This window comes from Centroberyx affinis, unplaced genomic scaffold, assembly GCF_046629955.1.
Source record: "Centroberyx affinis isolate AG114_WGS23_722 - 3 ecotype Tasmania unplaced genomic scaffold, CSIRO-AGI_Caff_v1 ptg000198l_1, whole genome shotgun sequence".
NCBI classification, from domain to species: domain Eukaryota; kingdom Metazoa; phylum Chordata; class Actinopteri; order Beryciformes; family Berycidae; genus Centroberyx; species Centroberyx affinis.
Genome location: NW_027278891.1, coordinates 200,404 through 217,664, shown reverse-complemented (window position 1 = coordinate 217,664; position 17,261 = coordinate 200,404). Strand labels below are relative to the sequence as shown.

The 17,261-nt window shown below is 43.9% G+C and overlaps 1 protein-coding gene across 1 annotated transcript; it reads right to left on the bottom strand.

Annotated features, from left to right (window-relative positions):
• Positions 1-6,814: 6,814 nt before the first annotated feature.
• Positions 6,815-16,811, bottom strand: lbh (LBH regulator of WNT signaling pathway). The gene is made up of 3 exons (XM_071538617.1): positions 16,592-16,811; positions 10,663-10,765; positions 6,815-7,292 (listed from the first exon to the last, which is right to left on the bottom strand). The coding sequence occupies exons 1-3, from the start codon at positions 16,618-16,620 to the stop codon at positions 7,044-7,046; spliced, it is 381 nt and encodes a 126-aa protein (XP_071394718.1). The 5' UTR covers positions 16,621-16,811; the 3' UTR covers positions 6,815-7,043.
• Positions 16,812-17,261: the final 450 nt, after the last annotated feature.

Here is a 17,261-nt window from a genome sequence, read left to right as displayed (position 1 = left end):
TCTCACCCATCTTTGCACCCAGACATCAACAGGGGGTGCTGTTTGTTCGTTGAGGTGTGGACAGTGAACTGCAGCCTGCATGTGGAATGAATGTATGCAAATGTCAAGGTGTGCCCCTCATCCTGAACGCTATCTGCTTTTCAGATGTTGATAGCGACGTTAGTTGACGTAATTGTAATATTTTATTGAAGCAATGTTTTCCCACAAGATCCCCGTGTTAATAATATGTCTGAACTCATTCAAATCTGAAGCATGCTATGGATGATATACTTCTAGACTAAGTCCTCCAACATAACCTTTTAAAGTAGTGTAAATCCTAGCATGTGTCATTTGTTTCTTTTACCCACAGTTATGAGCCATTCTACTGTTACGAATTACCTCAGCATTCAGTGATGTGTGTGTGTGTGTGTGTGTGTGTGGATGGATGATTGTGTCGTGCGTATCTGTGTATGCACATGTACTCTTAGGGGTGTGTGTGTGTGTGTGTGTGTGTGTGTGTGTGTGCATGCTTGTGTGTGTGCTGGCATGTGTGTGTATATATGGATGAATGGATGTGTCTTTGAATGTGTGTACGTGCCTGTGCACATGCACTATGTGTGTGTGTGTGTGTGTGTGTGTGTGGTGAATGAGGTAGAGACGGACAGACAGACAGCGTAAAAGAGAGCGTGCACTTAGTCAAACTGGAGACTTTTCCATGACCTGCTCCCTATGGCATGCACTCTATCTGAGAGGCTGAGTGAACTGTATAGCTTTATCAGTATAAACTTCTCAAGGGTCAGCGCATCACTTCAGAGGGAGAAGGAAAGCTTTTCTTTGAAACAAGCTATCATTGTTTCACTTTGGTGCCAGCTCACCTCCAACAGAGAAGTATGTACATCCACACAATTAATGAGTCTTGTCCAAGATAATTCACCAAAAGCAATTTGATCAGGTACACCTAATCACACATCTTTGAGAAAATGTCTCAAAGTCCCGTCACGGTAATTTTAAACCATGGAAAAACATTTTAAAACATGCACCTTTTAAACCTCTCATATTTACAATACTGATACAAAAGGAGGTGGGAGGCGGGCCAACTTCAACGTGACTTTTTTCTCAAGAGAAGGTTAGGAGTGAATTAATAGATAAAGGTAGAGGCCAAAGAACATTTATACACGTTAGACATGCCATTCCACTTATGCTAGTCTATGTGGGAGAGACAGTATGACTTTTTTCGGGCATTGAACACTGTGTTTTTGGTTTATTTTGAATGGAGTCTATTGATAGCACTTTAACGAGTTGTGCTTTGTTGAAAGAAAAAAAACACTCATCTGGTTTGTTGTTTTTAAACATTCTTGCCTCTAATGACCTCTTGTGCTTTTTGGTGGTGGAGCCGGGGAAAGGAGAAAGGGGGTCGCAGGGGTTCAAAGAGGGGACATGGATGATTTAACTCGAGTCTTCTTCCCTTTCACTCTTCACTTCCTCTTTGCATCGACACGCATCTCTCTGTCTCACACCTGTAACACAGCATTTCCTCTCCAGTCCCTTTTTACTCTATCTCCAACATTACCTCCTCATTTCTGCGTGTCTGTCTCTGTCCATGTCCCTGTTTGTCCGACCCCCCTCACCCCTCCACCCCTCTCTCTCTCTTTCCTCCCTTTTTCCATCCTGGTCTCTAGGCAATAAGGATTAGAGTGGCGGGACCATAAGCTGTCTATTTATATCAACAACAGCCTATGGAAGAGCAGCAGCCTGTGGCTTAGCACATTAACACACAAAAGTACATACGAAAGGGGACGCCAATAGACCCCTATTGATCAAAGCTTTAAAAGCTCGAGGACAAGATGGCAGTGTACCCTTACATCACCCTATTAAAACGAGAATGAATCCCAGGGTGCTTAGAGTCATCTGTCCAAATATGTGCTGCGGTTGTGAGTCCAGCAGTTGCATTATGTCTTCCAAGGTTGGTCTGTTGAAGTGCATGTGCAGAGAGCGCTTTGGCAGAGTATTGAGTGTGCTTGACTTTGATTAATTGTGAAGTCGCTGGGGCTTTGTTTTTGAATAGCAATCACGGCGTCGTTGTCCTCTATTCTCAGTGGGTGTGTCGACTGGGGCTGTGGGATTTGCACATGTCAAACGTATTCAGGGAAAGGACAGGTGACAAAAACAAGTTACCTGTCTGTCTTCATGGGGGCTTGATGCCTTTTTGGTGTTTGCAAAAATCATACTTGTTCAATTTTATGCAGGCAAAGTGACACCAAGCAACTTCTCCAGCAGCAGTTTGTGCTGTGCTTGCATTTTATCTTATCTCACCAAGACGTATCTCAGGTGGCTTACCAAGGGAGACACCAGATCTTAAACCTGTGATTTACCCATGCTGCAGTGCAGGTACTTCATTTGCTATGCTCTCTCTTTCATGAACCTCCTCCACATCCCTCTTTCCTTCGCTGACTCCTTCACCTTTTTATCCTCCCTCTATCTTCTTCTTGTATGCCTCTCTGCGTATCTTATTCTAGCTCTTCCCTTGTTGACAGTGCCAGATATGTGTCTACACTTGGTGGGCCGTCTCCAGACAGGTTATAAATAACTAGCAGAGTTTTTGCCTCATGTCCTGAGAGCTCTACTTTCTTCTCACACTTGAGGAACCATGGGAAAAGAATCTTTCCCTTACGCACATGGCACTCATAATAACACACACGGTTATACACAAAATCTCCAAGCACATACACCCCTTTGCGAGCTTTGCACAAACACACACACACACACACACACACACACACACACACGCACACATGCAAACACACAAACACACACACACACACATACAGACGCACAGAATGAACCTTAGTGACATACAGTGCTGTCGCAATGCTCAAATAAAAAGGTTATAAGAACAGAGGCACTGTTTAAAATGAAATGTTAACTTCCGTTACATAACCTGTACTGTGGGAATGCGGAGTATGTTTCTACAGTCATGTAAGTATGGGAAACTTGCTGAAACAACAGAGCGGGATGAACGTCTGGGAGAAGGAGAAATAGAGAGAAAGAACAAGAAAACATCTCACCAAACTGGAGAATGAAAGCAAAATAAGGAGAGGGAATGGAAAAAGAGTTCATCGGATAAGCCTTTTTTTTTTCCCTCGTGACATGCCAGATTTGAGTGAGAGGGGTTATGTTGTGGGTGCATGAGGGGGCTGGTCCGGGTGTGAGTGTGTGAGTTTATGTGTGGAGGAGAGAGAGAGAGAGAGAGAGAGAGAGAGAGAGAGAGAGAGAGAGAGAGAGAGAGAGAAAGAAACAGTGTTGATGTGGACTATAGTTGGGAGTCAGAGAGAATTCAGGGGTTGGCGGGTCAGACTCTGCTGACACACTGGGATCAGCGATGGGATTGTTTCCAGTGGAAAGAATTCCAAGAATGAGCTAGAAGAGCTATCAGTGACTTCACTCAGAGGACTCTGACAACAGTTTTAATACATCGCCAGGCACACACGCCGTCACACATATTTAAACATACAGTGTCGCACGCCAACGATGGTGTGCGAGACACAATCCGTCCCTCGATGTCACCGAGGTACGCTCATCTTATCACTGGCAAAACGAACGGCGTCACCTCTGTTCACCAGCAGGGCAGTTAATGAGCAGATTTACAGTATAAAGCAATGACTTTCATACAAGAAATCCAAATGGTAAAGGGATGGGTTGGAATCTGCAGTGAAGTATATATATAAGGCAGCATTAGATGTATGCAGATTGAGCTGAGAAACGTGGCAATTAATCTTAGAACTGTCCTGGTATGAAATAGAATCTAAAACATAATTCTTGTACAAATGTAAAAACATGTTGATGAACATGTTTGATGAATTAGCTACATTTGACCTGTTAAGTGTTTACTGTTCCCAGACTCAGTTTTTAGTGCTCTGACAATGACCCAGGGTTGACGGGGCAAAGCAAGCTGTAATTTCTGACTCCCTGGTCCAGACGCTCGCTCTGCAGTCGCCCTCAACCATTATCAGTTGGTGTGTATTAATAACTCTTTATGCTCCGTTTTTTCCAGGAAGAAGGAAGCAGGATAGAGTGCCAGTGCATTGTTCTCTTTCCAGGAAGTGGCCTTAAGGCCTTCATGGTACCCCCTTGGCCAATCTATGAGGCCCTTGGCCCCCAAAGGCCCTACCACAGCAACTTTGATGGACTCTTCCCGGTACAAGGCAATCAAAGTTGACCTAAGTGGGTCACTAATACAGAGCAGCAAATCACCTGAGAAGTTTCCACTGTAACAGTGATCAGAAAGCTTTGTGTTTATTCCTGTAAATCCCCCAGTTCCCCATTAGTGCTTTTCCACTCAACCACTTTTTATTGGTCTGGTATCATTGTGGTGAGTGTTTATGGGTAGAGCGTGAGGAGTTGCTTCCACAAGCTTTTATACCAATACTATCCTTGATATTTCTGCTACAGTAAAAGCCTCTAAAGGTTTTTAGCTCCCACCAATGCACTCCATATGGTTGGATGGTATTGTTTTGAACATTTTAAATGTGCCATTGTTCTCTGAAGAACTTGGAAATCAAAGCAGAACTGAGCTTTTCAGTGCACAACAGGGTGCAGGAATGAGATTTTGTAACTAGGGGTGAGGTTTGTGTATTTGTGTTTGTGTGAGGCTCGAAGACAGGAAGTAGCATGTGGCCTCCTCTCGGTTCTATATATATTTGAAACATGCATTCGTAGAGAGAGAGAGAGAGAGAGAGAGAGAGAGAGAGAGAGAGAGAGAGAGAGAGAGAGAGAGAGAGAGAGAGAGAGAGAGAGAGAGAGAGAGAGAGATGTGAGATGCCGAGCAGGAAGTAACACTGCTCATCTCTAACCACTGCAGGTGAAGTGAGTGGGGAAAAGGGGGGTTTCACAAAAGGGAAAATGAAAGACAACAGAAAAGTAAAGGTCTCTTGAAAACAATGCTTTTGATGCACTGGAGGATTACCCATGTGAAAAGCTCTTTCACCTCATGTCATAAAAATGCCAGTAAACCTTCAAAGTCAAATATTCTCACACAGTTGGATAGCAAATTCAAATGTTTATTTACAGCCTCTGTATTTGTCACAGAGAAAGTGGTCTAAATACAAAAAACAAAACAAAAAAAAAACAAAGAGAAAGATGGCGGCTAATCTCCCTGAGCTTTACAAAAACAATGTGGGACCTGTAGGTGACAGACAGCAGAAACAGAGAGGAGATGTTCTGTACACAGCCCTAATGCCACGTCAAATGGGAAACTACAAAAGAACAAAGAGACACATTTCAGACATGTTCATACAACAGCATCTCAGAGAGATCAGATTATGTGTACACAAAAGTTAAATCTTTTCTCCACAAAATGACTCTGACAGTCTCAGTTGTTCCAAGAGGAATAAATGAGTGTAAAGGGGAAAAAAAAGGAATACCCACAACTTTTGAAATTGCATACAGGCAAAAAACCAAAATGTCATTGTAGAGAGCAGGATCAATGAGCTCTACGCAAATATCTGACCAACATTACTTTGAAAATTGTACAGATTACAAGGGAAACAAATCCACTTCCCCATAAATATCTTTTGTTGGACTCATTTTGAGAAACTAGTTTTATTATGAACTAAGAGTTTAACGTTGCAAAGCACATTTCAAGTTTTTACCCTACTGTATTACACAATATTGTTTCAGATATTGCCTGTATCATTATTTGCGAACTCATTGATCCTACATTGTGTATCCCCTGTGACCTGAATTTGATGGCGTTAAAACTTATGGCTGTTTGTAAAAGAACAGGAAGACTAGATAGGTAGGACTGTCAACGTTCAGTTCTGGTGTGTACAGTTGAGAGCTCATTTCCGTCTTGAATACAAGTTTCTTTGAGAATAAAGTAGACCAAACCCATAGTACAAACAAGATCAAAGCACTACAAGGCCTCGGGGGGGTTCATCGGGAACAAGTATTTACACGTCCTTCATTGCGTCTGTACATCATTTTTTGCCTGGCCTCTCCTTTTTCAAAATCACAATATTCCATCTATTAAAAGTTCTTTCTCTGCTTTCCCCTTTGAACAATAACCTGCTCGCATCACATTTAGTTATGAGCGCTATCGGTTTTACTCTATGATCTAAATACTGTTCATCATAAGGCTTCTAGGGGGGCAAAGGGGAGGATAGGATCAAAGCATGTGAGTGCCTCAGTGCATAACGAGCCTTTGTACAACGGATTCATCATGTGTTTAGCATAGCAGGGCATCGACTACCGGTTTATTTTCCTTCACTTTCTCTGCTTCTCCAAAATGATTCCAGGTTGTCCTTTTTTTTTAGGTGAAAGCCTGATATAAGCTAAAAAAAACTATGCGTCATTTAGAGGAATCCTTTACCCTTGTCACAATGCACCAAAATGAACCGAAAACCAAAAGCAAAATCCCAGTGACATTTTACACAAAAACCCCACTTCTCAAAACAGACAAATCTATAGACAGCGATGGCAATCACGATAACTAACATATCAATCCAGAAACTGAACACAGGTATGGACAATACACTGTAGACAATAGTCCCCACGGGTACCACAGCAGTTACATATGCGAGTTTGAAGTCTCTGGGGTCATGACGCCAGCCATTTTGGAGTAAAGAACGGGAGCAGTAGTAACCCCCTGCAGTGTAAGAGCTGTCCATGGAGCACTGAGCTGCCACTGTCCGACGGGACGTCCATTCTGGGCCGAGACACACAAAGAAAGTGTATAAGTGTGCGTGTCTGTTCTTTCCAAGTCTGATTGGGAGGGTGAGAAGTCCAGGAAGATAAATGATTGTGTATTTGTGAGAAAGTGTGTGTGTATGTATGCGTGTGTGTGTGTGTGTGTGTGTGTGTGTATGCATGTATTGCTTCTCTTGCAGGAGTGATGCTTTGGTGTCAAAGGAAACGAGATGGCATCACTAGACATTTAACGTGCCTGCCAGTTACTCTGCTGGAGTGCTGAGGTGCAATTTAACCAGTGTGTGTAGGGGCATGGGGGGAGGAAGAGAGAGAAAGAGAGAGGGAGAGAAAGAGAGAGAACAGGCGTAGCATCTCGGCCTCTAGTGCTGAGAATTCTGCGCTGGCTGTCCATTTTGGATGCTGCCATTATTCTGCTCCTCTTCCTCCTCTTCTTCTTCTTCCTCCTCCTCCTCCTCCTCCTCTTCCTCCTCCCCACAGACCACGTACTCCTCTGGGGGCCAGCGAAGCTCCCCACTCTCAACTTCTCCCTCTGTGGGCTCCACCACAATGGACGGCAGACGGTCTTTCAGCTTACAGCAGCGATCAAAGTCTGAGGGGTCGGGGAATATCTACAAGAGAAGAAGACAAGGGCAAAACATTCTGTTAACCCTAGGAGTTTTAATACAATTTGGTTTCTGAACTGCAGAGTGAGTCGAAGCCAGGAAGGTCAGCCGTCCCAGTCATATACCTGCTGTTGCCAACATCCAAGCTACGTTTCTACATAGGTGCTCACCGATAAATGGCACAAGGGATGGTTACATCAGTGTCTGTCTATTGGTAAATGAGGCATGTCTGGTGAGACTTAAAATGCTGCATCATGTTTAATCTAAATGCTTTGAAAGACACTTGTGCCAAAGCAGCTCCTAGCTGCTTACAAACTTATCCGACACCGCATCACCCACTAGTCAGAAGATTACACAAGAGCATAATCATAGCATTGCAAATCAACAGTAAGTTGGAAATGCACGAGAAAACCAGTTTGTAGACATGGCAACTGCTACGGTAAGTTGGACAGAAACAGGTGGAAGGTTTGTTGGGACATGCTTTAAATAATAAATAAACAACCCATAAATCAACCATCCTCATAATAGTCAGCATTTGGCCTGAAATACTTTATACACATGTGGAGATGGATTCGCAAAAAAATCGTAGTGGAAAGAACATAAAATAGGCTGAGTATCTGCAAATCCAGCCAGATAGAGCTTGGTATAAACGCAGCTTGCCACACTCAAATGTTTGGATCTGAACTGAAGGGCATGAGAGACATTCTGACAAGAAAGATTACATGCATTCCCTGTCCTGGCAAGATTGGACATCAACCTCCGACTTTCTCTGTTCTCAGGAACCAGAGAAATGGCCCGGCGGAAAAAGCCTGCCACTCCTGGTCCAAGAACAGCATTTTTTGCTGTTGTTTGGATAAAGTGGAAGAATATTTTTAGACCTGCATATTTCACTCCGAGACATTGGAGGGGGAAAGCGATGTCGCTGTCTGGGCAAAGAGCCCAGTGGAAAGAAAGCATTAGATGAGGCAGGAGAGAGACGGAGACGGGGAGAGGGGAAGAGAGCGAGGGGATCCAGCTGTGGCCAAGTCTCCACGAATTCCATAGGAGAGGGATGAGAAGGGAGGAAAAAGACAAAATGCTTTAAAACATGCCTTGCGAGTGTGAGAATGTGTCAGGTTTTGAAATCATGTATGTGTGGGCAGGCAGCTTATGTATTCTCTGAAAACAGCTGCGTATAGAACCATTCAAGAGGTGTGAGTATGTGTGTGTGTGTGAGTGCGTCTGTGGTCATGTGTGGCGGCCGGGTATATCTGCATTTCCTGACTGCGTTGCCAGTGCTCGCTGTGCGTCAGCACCGAGGGGAGTTAGGCAGCGAGTGACCTTGCCACTGGACCCCTAGCTAACACATGTCATAGCTTGTTTCACTTCCAGGGGCAGGAAACGACGACACATTGTGAGCGAGGCACAATACTGGCTATTTTAGGTTCCTGTGGGGCGGGGGGAGGTGGGTGGAAGCTGCAAGCCTGAATCATGACAGTTTATTGAGTTTATTGAGGCAATTCAGGCCTCAGTGACTCCATTTACTCCTCCATTATGTAGGTCTAACATCTACTGCAATACCATGTATAGGTGCAGCTGGCGTTTGAGTGATGGTCGCAGGTTGGAGCAAAGCCACCGGCATCCACAGTGGAGGAAGTGACTGGCGGTAATGTCACTGCTTCATGTGTCACTTCGCCAAGGACTGGCGGGGACCTTGGGCAAAAAGCCGAGATGAGGAATAATAGAGAGGAGATGGGAAGTGGCACATTGGCACCCTCCGTTTCTCCCGTTTCCCCCTCATCCACCTCTCCCATCCTCTTAGACAGACTCACAGCTGCGTGTGAGCTGTGGAGAGAGGAAGCCCAGCTTTTCCTATGGGTCAGTCTACATCCTCTCAGAGGCACCTTCTGCATACAGCAGAGCATGAGCAGCCTAAGGTAGCATGTTTTTAAAATGTACTGTATGCTTGCCTTTAATACAAATTTTGTTTATTTTGACTCCTGCAGCAGGTTAGGGGCGAACTTGCTCAAAGATATTTCAGCTCCAGCTCAAACCCTGGTCCTCCTAACCACTAGGCCGCTGGTTCTCAACATGGGGTGGAAGTTAACACAATTAGAGAATGTAGAAGAATGACTATTTTGGTCATGGTTTCACTGTTATCTCCCTACCTACAATACAGATAGTCATGGAATTCTGGATAAAATCATATCCAACAATAAAAATATTCTCAGATTTGGGTCCAAGAGAAAAAATCTCATCAAATGGGGGTCCGTGGCCTTAATGTGGACCAAATTAGGGGTCCTCGATATGAAAAAGGTTGAGACTCACTGCACTAGGCCATCCTCCTGCCCAAAATCAACAGTTTTCATTAAATCAATCTTTGTTTTTCTACAGTAAATGGTTTACAGTATAGTAAATGATTTGGAGTATTAATATATTAACACTATTATTAGTAGTATTATATCACCCTATGTACAAATATTAGGCTAAGAATACCAAGCAACTTAACTAACAATTATAGCCCGGCTATGTAAATAGGTTTGTTTCCAAGATGGCCCTATTGAGTTGACAATAAAACAAAGCCGCTGGAAACAACTTGTCAAGACCACCTGATGGCTTGCTACTGATCTCTCTGCGTCTGCATGATCTATTTTTGCGGCAGGCCACAGTAAACCACACAGGATTTCCAGAACATACATCTCCTTTGCATGTTTAAAGTTGTGTGGCCAACAAACCCCTATACTGCTCATATCCTCCAGAAAAATAGAGCATGCTCCATTTTGCTGTGATACTTTAGCATTGTAATTCCACAGCAGTCAGTATATAGTTGCATTTAAAATGGCAGGTGGGCGTTCTCACTCCATAACCAATCATACTTATCAGACAGATCAGTAAATATTCTAGATACCATTACACTTCAGTGACAAAATAATTGCTGCAATCTCATTAGCCTTAGTCTCATTAGTCTTGCTTACATAACAAACTAAAATAGAAGTGCTGATTAGGTCATACAAAAACAAACCAGCCTGGCCCAGGGTCATGTGGGGTTACCAGGTTAAGAGCTGCGCTGGAACAGAAAGTCCTACTTTAATACCAACCTCTCCCTCAAAACCCTAGAACATATTGCTCATATGTTATTCTCTAGTGTTGTATTGTGTTGTATATTCCATCCTAAATGTAGACCCCATTCACAAATCACAAATGGAAATGTAGTGGCAGCTCCCGCCTGTTCATGCTGACGTCAATTCAGTACATAATTAATGGATGAAGACGGGTACAAACGGCCATGCCAAGTAAGACTGAAAGGGTTGAGAATTGGGACGGAAGCAGTGTTTCACCGTCATGTGCACGTGTGTGTGTGTGTGTGTGTGTGTGTTTGTGTGTGTGTGTGCTCTACCTGGAAGGAGAGCCTGTCCTTGCTTGGGCTGAGCCTCATGTCCTCCATGGGGGTGCTGCTGATCATCACCTCAGTCATATCTCGGCTGGGCACAAACACTGGGCTGCAGGGTCAAAAGAAGAAAAGAAATGGGAGGTTATACAGCAACTATGTCAATACACTTATTATACATCATGCTGATACTGTCACTGCTCCATCTGGCAACCTGTTCAGGACAAAAAAAAAAAAACGAAGAAAAACCCCCCCAATACATTCTCAATTCAATCACTAAACAGCAGAACTTCAGTGTGTGTTGACCTGACATCACAAGAGAAAACTCAAAGCTACACCGAAGCTTTCTTAACATTAAAAGGTCAATAGTACTGATTCACATATAAAGACCAAATTATATCCATCTTTCCTTTATCAAGGTTTTTAATATTTTATGTTTAGTACCTATTTGTGCAGACAGAGGAGATGAAATCATGGGGAAATGTGCTAGAAGACACTCAATCTGGTTGTATGTGGTTAGAACAAATAGATACTAAAAATCTTGATAATGGAAAGACTGTTGAGAGATAAGGCAAAAACACCTATCAAGACGAGAATGACAGATGACCCATATATGTACAGACACTACCTCTATATACACACACACACACACACACACACACACACACACACACACACACACACACACAGCCGTTAAAGTCTTCTCTGCACACGTTTGACTGCTTTGTTTTTACTGGGCCTGTCTTGACCACAACACGGCATCCAGTCCATGCCCCACTGCGCTATTGCACTGCAAAACTGCACAACTCATGCTGTGGTTTGCATAAGGTGGCCGTGTCTAAATACAGGATGATGTGCTCTTGCACCAGCAGCGAGGGAACACACTCATTGTGAGAGTGCGCTGTGGGCGTGCAGTGGTATTTGACTGGGGCGGAACCCAATGCACTCTGTTCTATCAAAGCTTGGCCAAACTTTCCATTTTAGATGAAAGTAACGAGAGCTTGTTTATCTATGTTTAGTGCGTTCACTGTCCAGCACGTCGTAGTAAAGCTTAAAAAAATGACTTGAAGCAGGTCTCAGGGCCAACAGAGACGCTGCCTTGAGACAAGATGCCTAGCGGCCTTCTCACGCTCTCTATTTAAAGCCTGGTGCCTGGTGGTCAGCGGCCACAGGCTTGTGGTCAGTGTGGTCACCAGCCATATAGGACAAAGAAAACACAACATGACAAGCAGCTCACTTACATAGTCGCATTATCTGATTCTACAGTCATGTTTTTTGGGGGAGAAATGTGTGGGCTGTGCTTGACCTACTTTGAATCTTAAATAAAAATGTTTATTTTTGGAGACAGCAGATTGGTGAACAATTTCAGCGTGCAAGTGATTAACAAAATGGTTTAGAAAGGAACCGTAATTATGTAAAAGATTGGTTACTCTGAAGTAATTTCATCATAGTCTCATTCATCTAAAACCGATCTAAAACCTGTATTCAGTGTTTGATAAGGCATGCAAAGACAAACACATGAAATACCCTTCATGTAACCACAGTGGCAAACCCTGTATCACTTTCAGTTTGCAAATCGTCTGCCAGTGCAGCATGAAACATATTCACCATTAGAAATTCACTCTTTGTTTCCATTCATGAGTCATACAATAACTCTACTGAGAATCCTCTCTCTGTCAAGATGTCTGGATGTCTCCATGTTTACTTTACTGCAAGTGAATTCATCATAAAATGGAATTAATATGAATATATTTATTGTTGACAAATGTTTTCTCCCTACAAACTGTCAACATGACACTATCCACTTGTAAGCATAACTGAAACTGTTGTGGACAAAACAAATAAACTGTGAATAAATAAAATAAATTAGAAATGAGGTTTCAATTCGGTCTCAAATTCAGGCTAAAGACAAAAAAACTGAGGCTCAGCCATTATTCTGTGGGGATTAGGCCTCAGATTAAATCTTTAAACTCCCGTAAATCCAATAATTTCAGATAAAGCCCCCGGGATGTTAATTTTTTTTTCCAACATCCAGCTGCATCTAGAACCTTTTCAACCAGTGTTATCACATTGGTGATGTGTTGAGGTGTATATATTTTTTCAGAAACCGACAAATACTTAATACACACACACACACACTACTAGATCTACAGTCTTTATCTACTTGTAAAGAGTAGGCACTAAAGTCAGCACAGCAGTTACAACTTATATTATCCCAAACATGAACGTGGCTTTTCTGAGTGTGTTATCTGTATGTTTTATTGGTGTGTTTTATTTTGTGTTGATTAAAGCGTTTCTAATGTAGGACTCTTGGAAGAGTAGCACATTTGGGCCATTATTATCTTAATAAAAAAATCAAATCAATCGGAAGCAGAATAAAAATAATATGTTTATCCAGAGGAGGAGAGCATTGCATGACATGAGTCAATAATCACAGCAGGGTGTCATTAAACCCTGAAGCAATGGCAACTGCCATTTTATCAATCAGTTTTTCCAGTCCTAAATTTACACAAACCCCTTCTCGCTTACATGAGGAAACATTGACATCACAGCAGAGGGGATGCTTAGGGTGGATGGTTGATTTAAAAATGTGAGAATTGAAAAGCTTCTGTTTGAATCATCCTAAACCTTCACTGCACTAGTCGGATGACACTTGCTTGGCCAAAACAATAGCCGGATATCTAAAAATAAAAAAAAGGAGTCTTGAAGGATATGCAAGGTTTAACATGGAAAAAATAATGTCAGCTGAGGCTGCTCTTGAACTTATTTCATCCTTGAGTGGGGTGCAGAGGAGGGTGAGGCAGACAAGCAAAAAGCAGGGGAGGAGGGGGATGGAGGGATGAACACAGAGCGGTGACAGTGAAGACCTGAGCAGAGGAGAGGAGGAGAGAGGGAGGGAGGGAAGAAAGATAAACACTCGGGCTTTGCCAGTCATATTTCTGTTCGGGGATCGTATAAACATCCTGCTCGGCTAAGAATAACAGAACATCGGCCTAATAAAACATAAAGGGGCACAATGAGAAGGAAGTGGGGGTGCACAAGTAACAAGTCAACCTGGGAGGGAACAAACATACATGCATACCGGTCACATCTATTACTGCTTTAAGTGTCAAGCGAGGCTGAACAATGTGTCCCTTTCTCAAAGTGGGATACTTTCTTCCTAGAGAGGACACGTTAAGTGTTCTATAAGCAACCAAACCTTAAATGTATGACATAAGATCAGTACGGACCAATCGCCTCTAGCCTAGAAGACACATATGACAATTATGAATGTGCAGTGGATCCCACAATACACAGCACACTTCAACATAGCCAGGTTGACTAAAACCAAGCAACAAGACACGCATCCTAAGGCAAATAGTTTCAATACAGCGCTCTTCCGCCGTCTTCGTGTCTCTATCGGCATGACATCACTATCAGTAAACCTCTTTACCCCTTGACCCAGAGATCATGCACACCTAGTCCTGCCAGCTTCCTAATGCCGGTCCCAGCCAGGACCCAGATGGACCGCAGGTTATTGGCACAAGACAACCTCCGTCGTGTGCCATGTGTCCAGAACGACGCACAAATCAAAAGGATTACCGGGGTTGACATACATGCAGCATTTTGTAAAAGACACAGTCGTATGAAGTCTAAATTCATAATTAAATGCCCTTTGCAGTGCATTTCTGAAGCCCTGTGTACTTAGTGTCAGAGACGACGCCTCCCCTCCTCTACTCCACGTGAGGACACTGTAATGATGATGACTTCCAATAACCCTGTGGATGGATGCCATGGAAGCTGCAGCCAAGTGACACAGTTTATTCCACTGGTTTTGTCTCCTGGAAGGGTGGAAAAATGCACTGACCCAGTGACAAGTGGAGGTGGAGACACTGTGTGTTCAGCAATTTTGCTTCGAAAGAATACCAACCCTACACCCTTATGCTATAGCATTTCATATGATCAGTTGGGGACGGTGACATGTTAATGGGGATAATGGTTTGGAGATGAGTAAAGCCATTTGTCACACCGGCCTCACACGTTCATCTGTGTGGAATCGTTCTATTGAGGGTGTCCATAGACCGCCACTCTTAGTACAAAACGTTAAGCGTGACACAAAGCATCCAAGCGTATTTAAACCCATGGTCCTCCACCAGTCTCCAGACTATAAAAAGACCCAGACCCTGAATGCTCCTTGGGTTTGTGTGCTTGTCCTGTAGTGGTGCTGACAGCAACTCAAGTGATCTCCCCAACAATCTCACCACACAACGCACGACGACGGGATATTACGTCTTGCATTGTCCACATTGTTTCCCCTGTGCCACCACCCCCGCCCCCCCCCCACCACCACCACCCCAATTCTTGCTACGCACGTCATAAATCTCAGCTGGTGTGGCGACCGGGCAAAGCTGCTGCCATTCCATGCCAACGCTGGGCTGCCCGCCAGCCAAGTCACACACAACTCCGGAGGTGTGTGTGTGTGTGGTGGTGGTGGTGGGGGGGCTGTGTAAGACCCCCAGGAGTGTGTGGGAATGAATGGGTTGCATCCAGACTGCTGTGGATTGAATCTGCCGCTGAATACATACATCAAAAAGGTCAGGTTACCACTCCAATGCCTGATGGTAAAGTTACTCATACAGAATGAGGAGGGGAAACTTTATTGACCCCGTTTCGGGCCACTTAAACCCAAGTTGTGGATATACACTACAGGTTAGAAGAGGATAATGCCGTGCCCTCTTTTGGTGAAAACAAGCTTCTGCTGTCAAGTGTTGCAATGAGAACAACAAGGCCTTCCTGTTCACAAAGCAGCTGTGCAAGACATTCAAAACACAGCCGTGATTGGCTGCATGCAAGTCCATTTCATACGATTCTCAAATGTTTCTCGCCTTTGAAATAAAATCAGCCCTGAAGTAATGGGAAAAGTCTGGCTAGGGGGCAGAGAAAGGGTTTTCCACGCACTATGGCACTCTATCTTTACAGAACAGAGAAGCAGAGGCCTACTGTAAGCAGCAGCGGGGAGAGAGCAGAGTGTGGTTACAGTAAAGAGGTCGGGTCTGAACTTCCTGGTACAGACAGCCAGAGGCCTGCCGAGGTTTGAACAGAGAAGCAAAACAATGTTTCAAAGTGACTTGCATATCCTCTCTACAGACAGGAGAAACATTCTTGACAGACTAAATGGAGGAAATAAAATAAAATAAACACCCACTCACTATGCTGACAGTCAAGAAGTCAAGTAAGGTGTCAGTATTGACTGGCAATGGTAATGGGGCAAAACAGCTCAGGTTACAGTAACGGATATAGAGAGAGTATATCCATCCATTTGCAGTGCACCTGCAGCACTAAAGAGCAGTGGATGAAAACCACTGTCTGCTCGACTCAACTGTGCAAATTCCCCTCATGAGGCTCAAGGAGAGCGCAGAGTTATGTGCTTCATGGTTCAAGAAAGGCCCTGAAAAGTGGATTAAATAGAGACAAGCTCAAAATGAAGCAGAAATGAAGCAGACAACCCCCCCTCCCCAAACACCACACACACACACACACACACACGCACAGCATCTCTTTCTCTCAAAGGTGTTCATCCTGACCTTTCTGAATTGGAGCTGCAAAAAAATCTGCAAAATTAGGAGAGACCTCAAGGCTTTTCTTTCCAATTGGACAGGGCTGTGTGAGCTTTTCAATTTCACAGGCAACACCCCAGCAGAAAAACTCAAAGGAAACAATAGTGGGTGTAAGCAATAAGGTAATCAAAGTTATTCTGGGGGAACTTATCACCAGGCAAAATCAAATGCATCTGATTTGCTGGTAGTTATTTCGTTGTATGTCAAGTGCAACGCCAACTATTGTTTAAAATAATTTCTACTCAGAGTGAACACGCCCCCAGGAAAAGCACAAAGCATGCAAAACACACAGGTACAACGAACAGGGGGAAACTCAAAGCCGAAAAGGTGCGAGTACTCACCAGTATATCTGCGGGGAATACACAGACATGAATTCACACCTGCTGTCTATTCTGGCGATTAGGGAATCTTCTCAGAGACCAACTTGTCTTCTTTATGTTGTTGTTGTTTTTTTTTGTTTATTTGTTTGTTTCCTCCAAGGCGGGACAGGCACGCACGGGCAAACCGAAAGTGACAGTGTGAGAAAGACTGAAAGACTGTGAACAAAAACGCAGCGCTGTAATTTGGTGCTGTCTGATCAGTGAGACAGTTGTGTTGAGTATTTATGTAAGGGGGCGTGGACTTGTGTCGAAAGAGACACACCCCTCTCTCCACCCGGGCCAGAAATCTTCAATGGCAGCTTATTACCAGCGGGAGCCAATCAGAGGACAGGTGTCTCGCGCCCCCCCCGGTGACGGCAGCAACGAATGAACCCTCTTCTCATTGGGAATGGACAAGATACCGCAGGATGCTATTGATTTGTAGTCGCCAAGGCAACAAAATGACAGCCTCGCCTCCTCTTGAATGACAAAACCACACTGAGTCGCCATTAGGCAGTCCGTGACGTTTATCCAAATGAGGGGGGGGGGGGGGGGGGGGGGGGGTTGAGAGAGAGAGAGAGAGAGCGCTCCCCTCCCTGGGCTCATTCACAAATATATTCCAAGGGCAAGTCAATGTCTGCATATTTCAATA

What these genes read in the sequence shown, in the direction of transcription:
- lbh (XM_071538617.1), bottom strand. Translation starts at nt 16,620, where the DNA reads ATGTCTGTGTATTCCCCGCAGATATACTG. An exon ending in TATTCCCCGCAGATATACTG is followed by an intron (nt 10,766 to 16,591) that starts GTGAGTACTCGC and finishes TTGACCCTGCAG; the next exon opens with CCCAGTGTTTGTGCCCAGCC. An exon ending in AGGACAGGCTCTCCTTCCAG is followed by an intron (nt 7,293 to 10,662) that starts GTAGAGCACACA and finishes CTTCTCTTGTAG; the next exon opens with ATATTCCCCGACCCCTCAGA.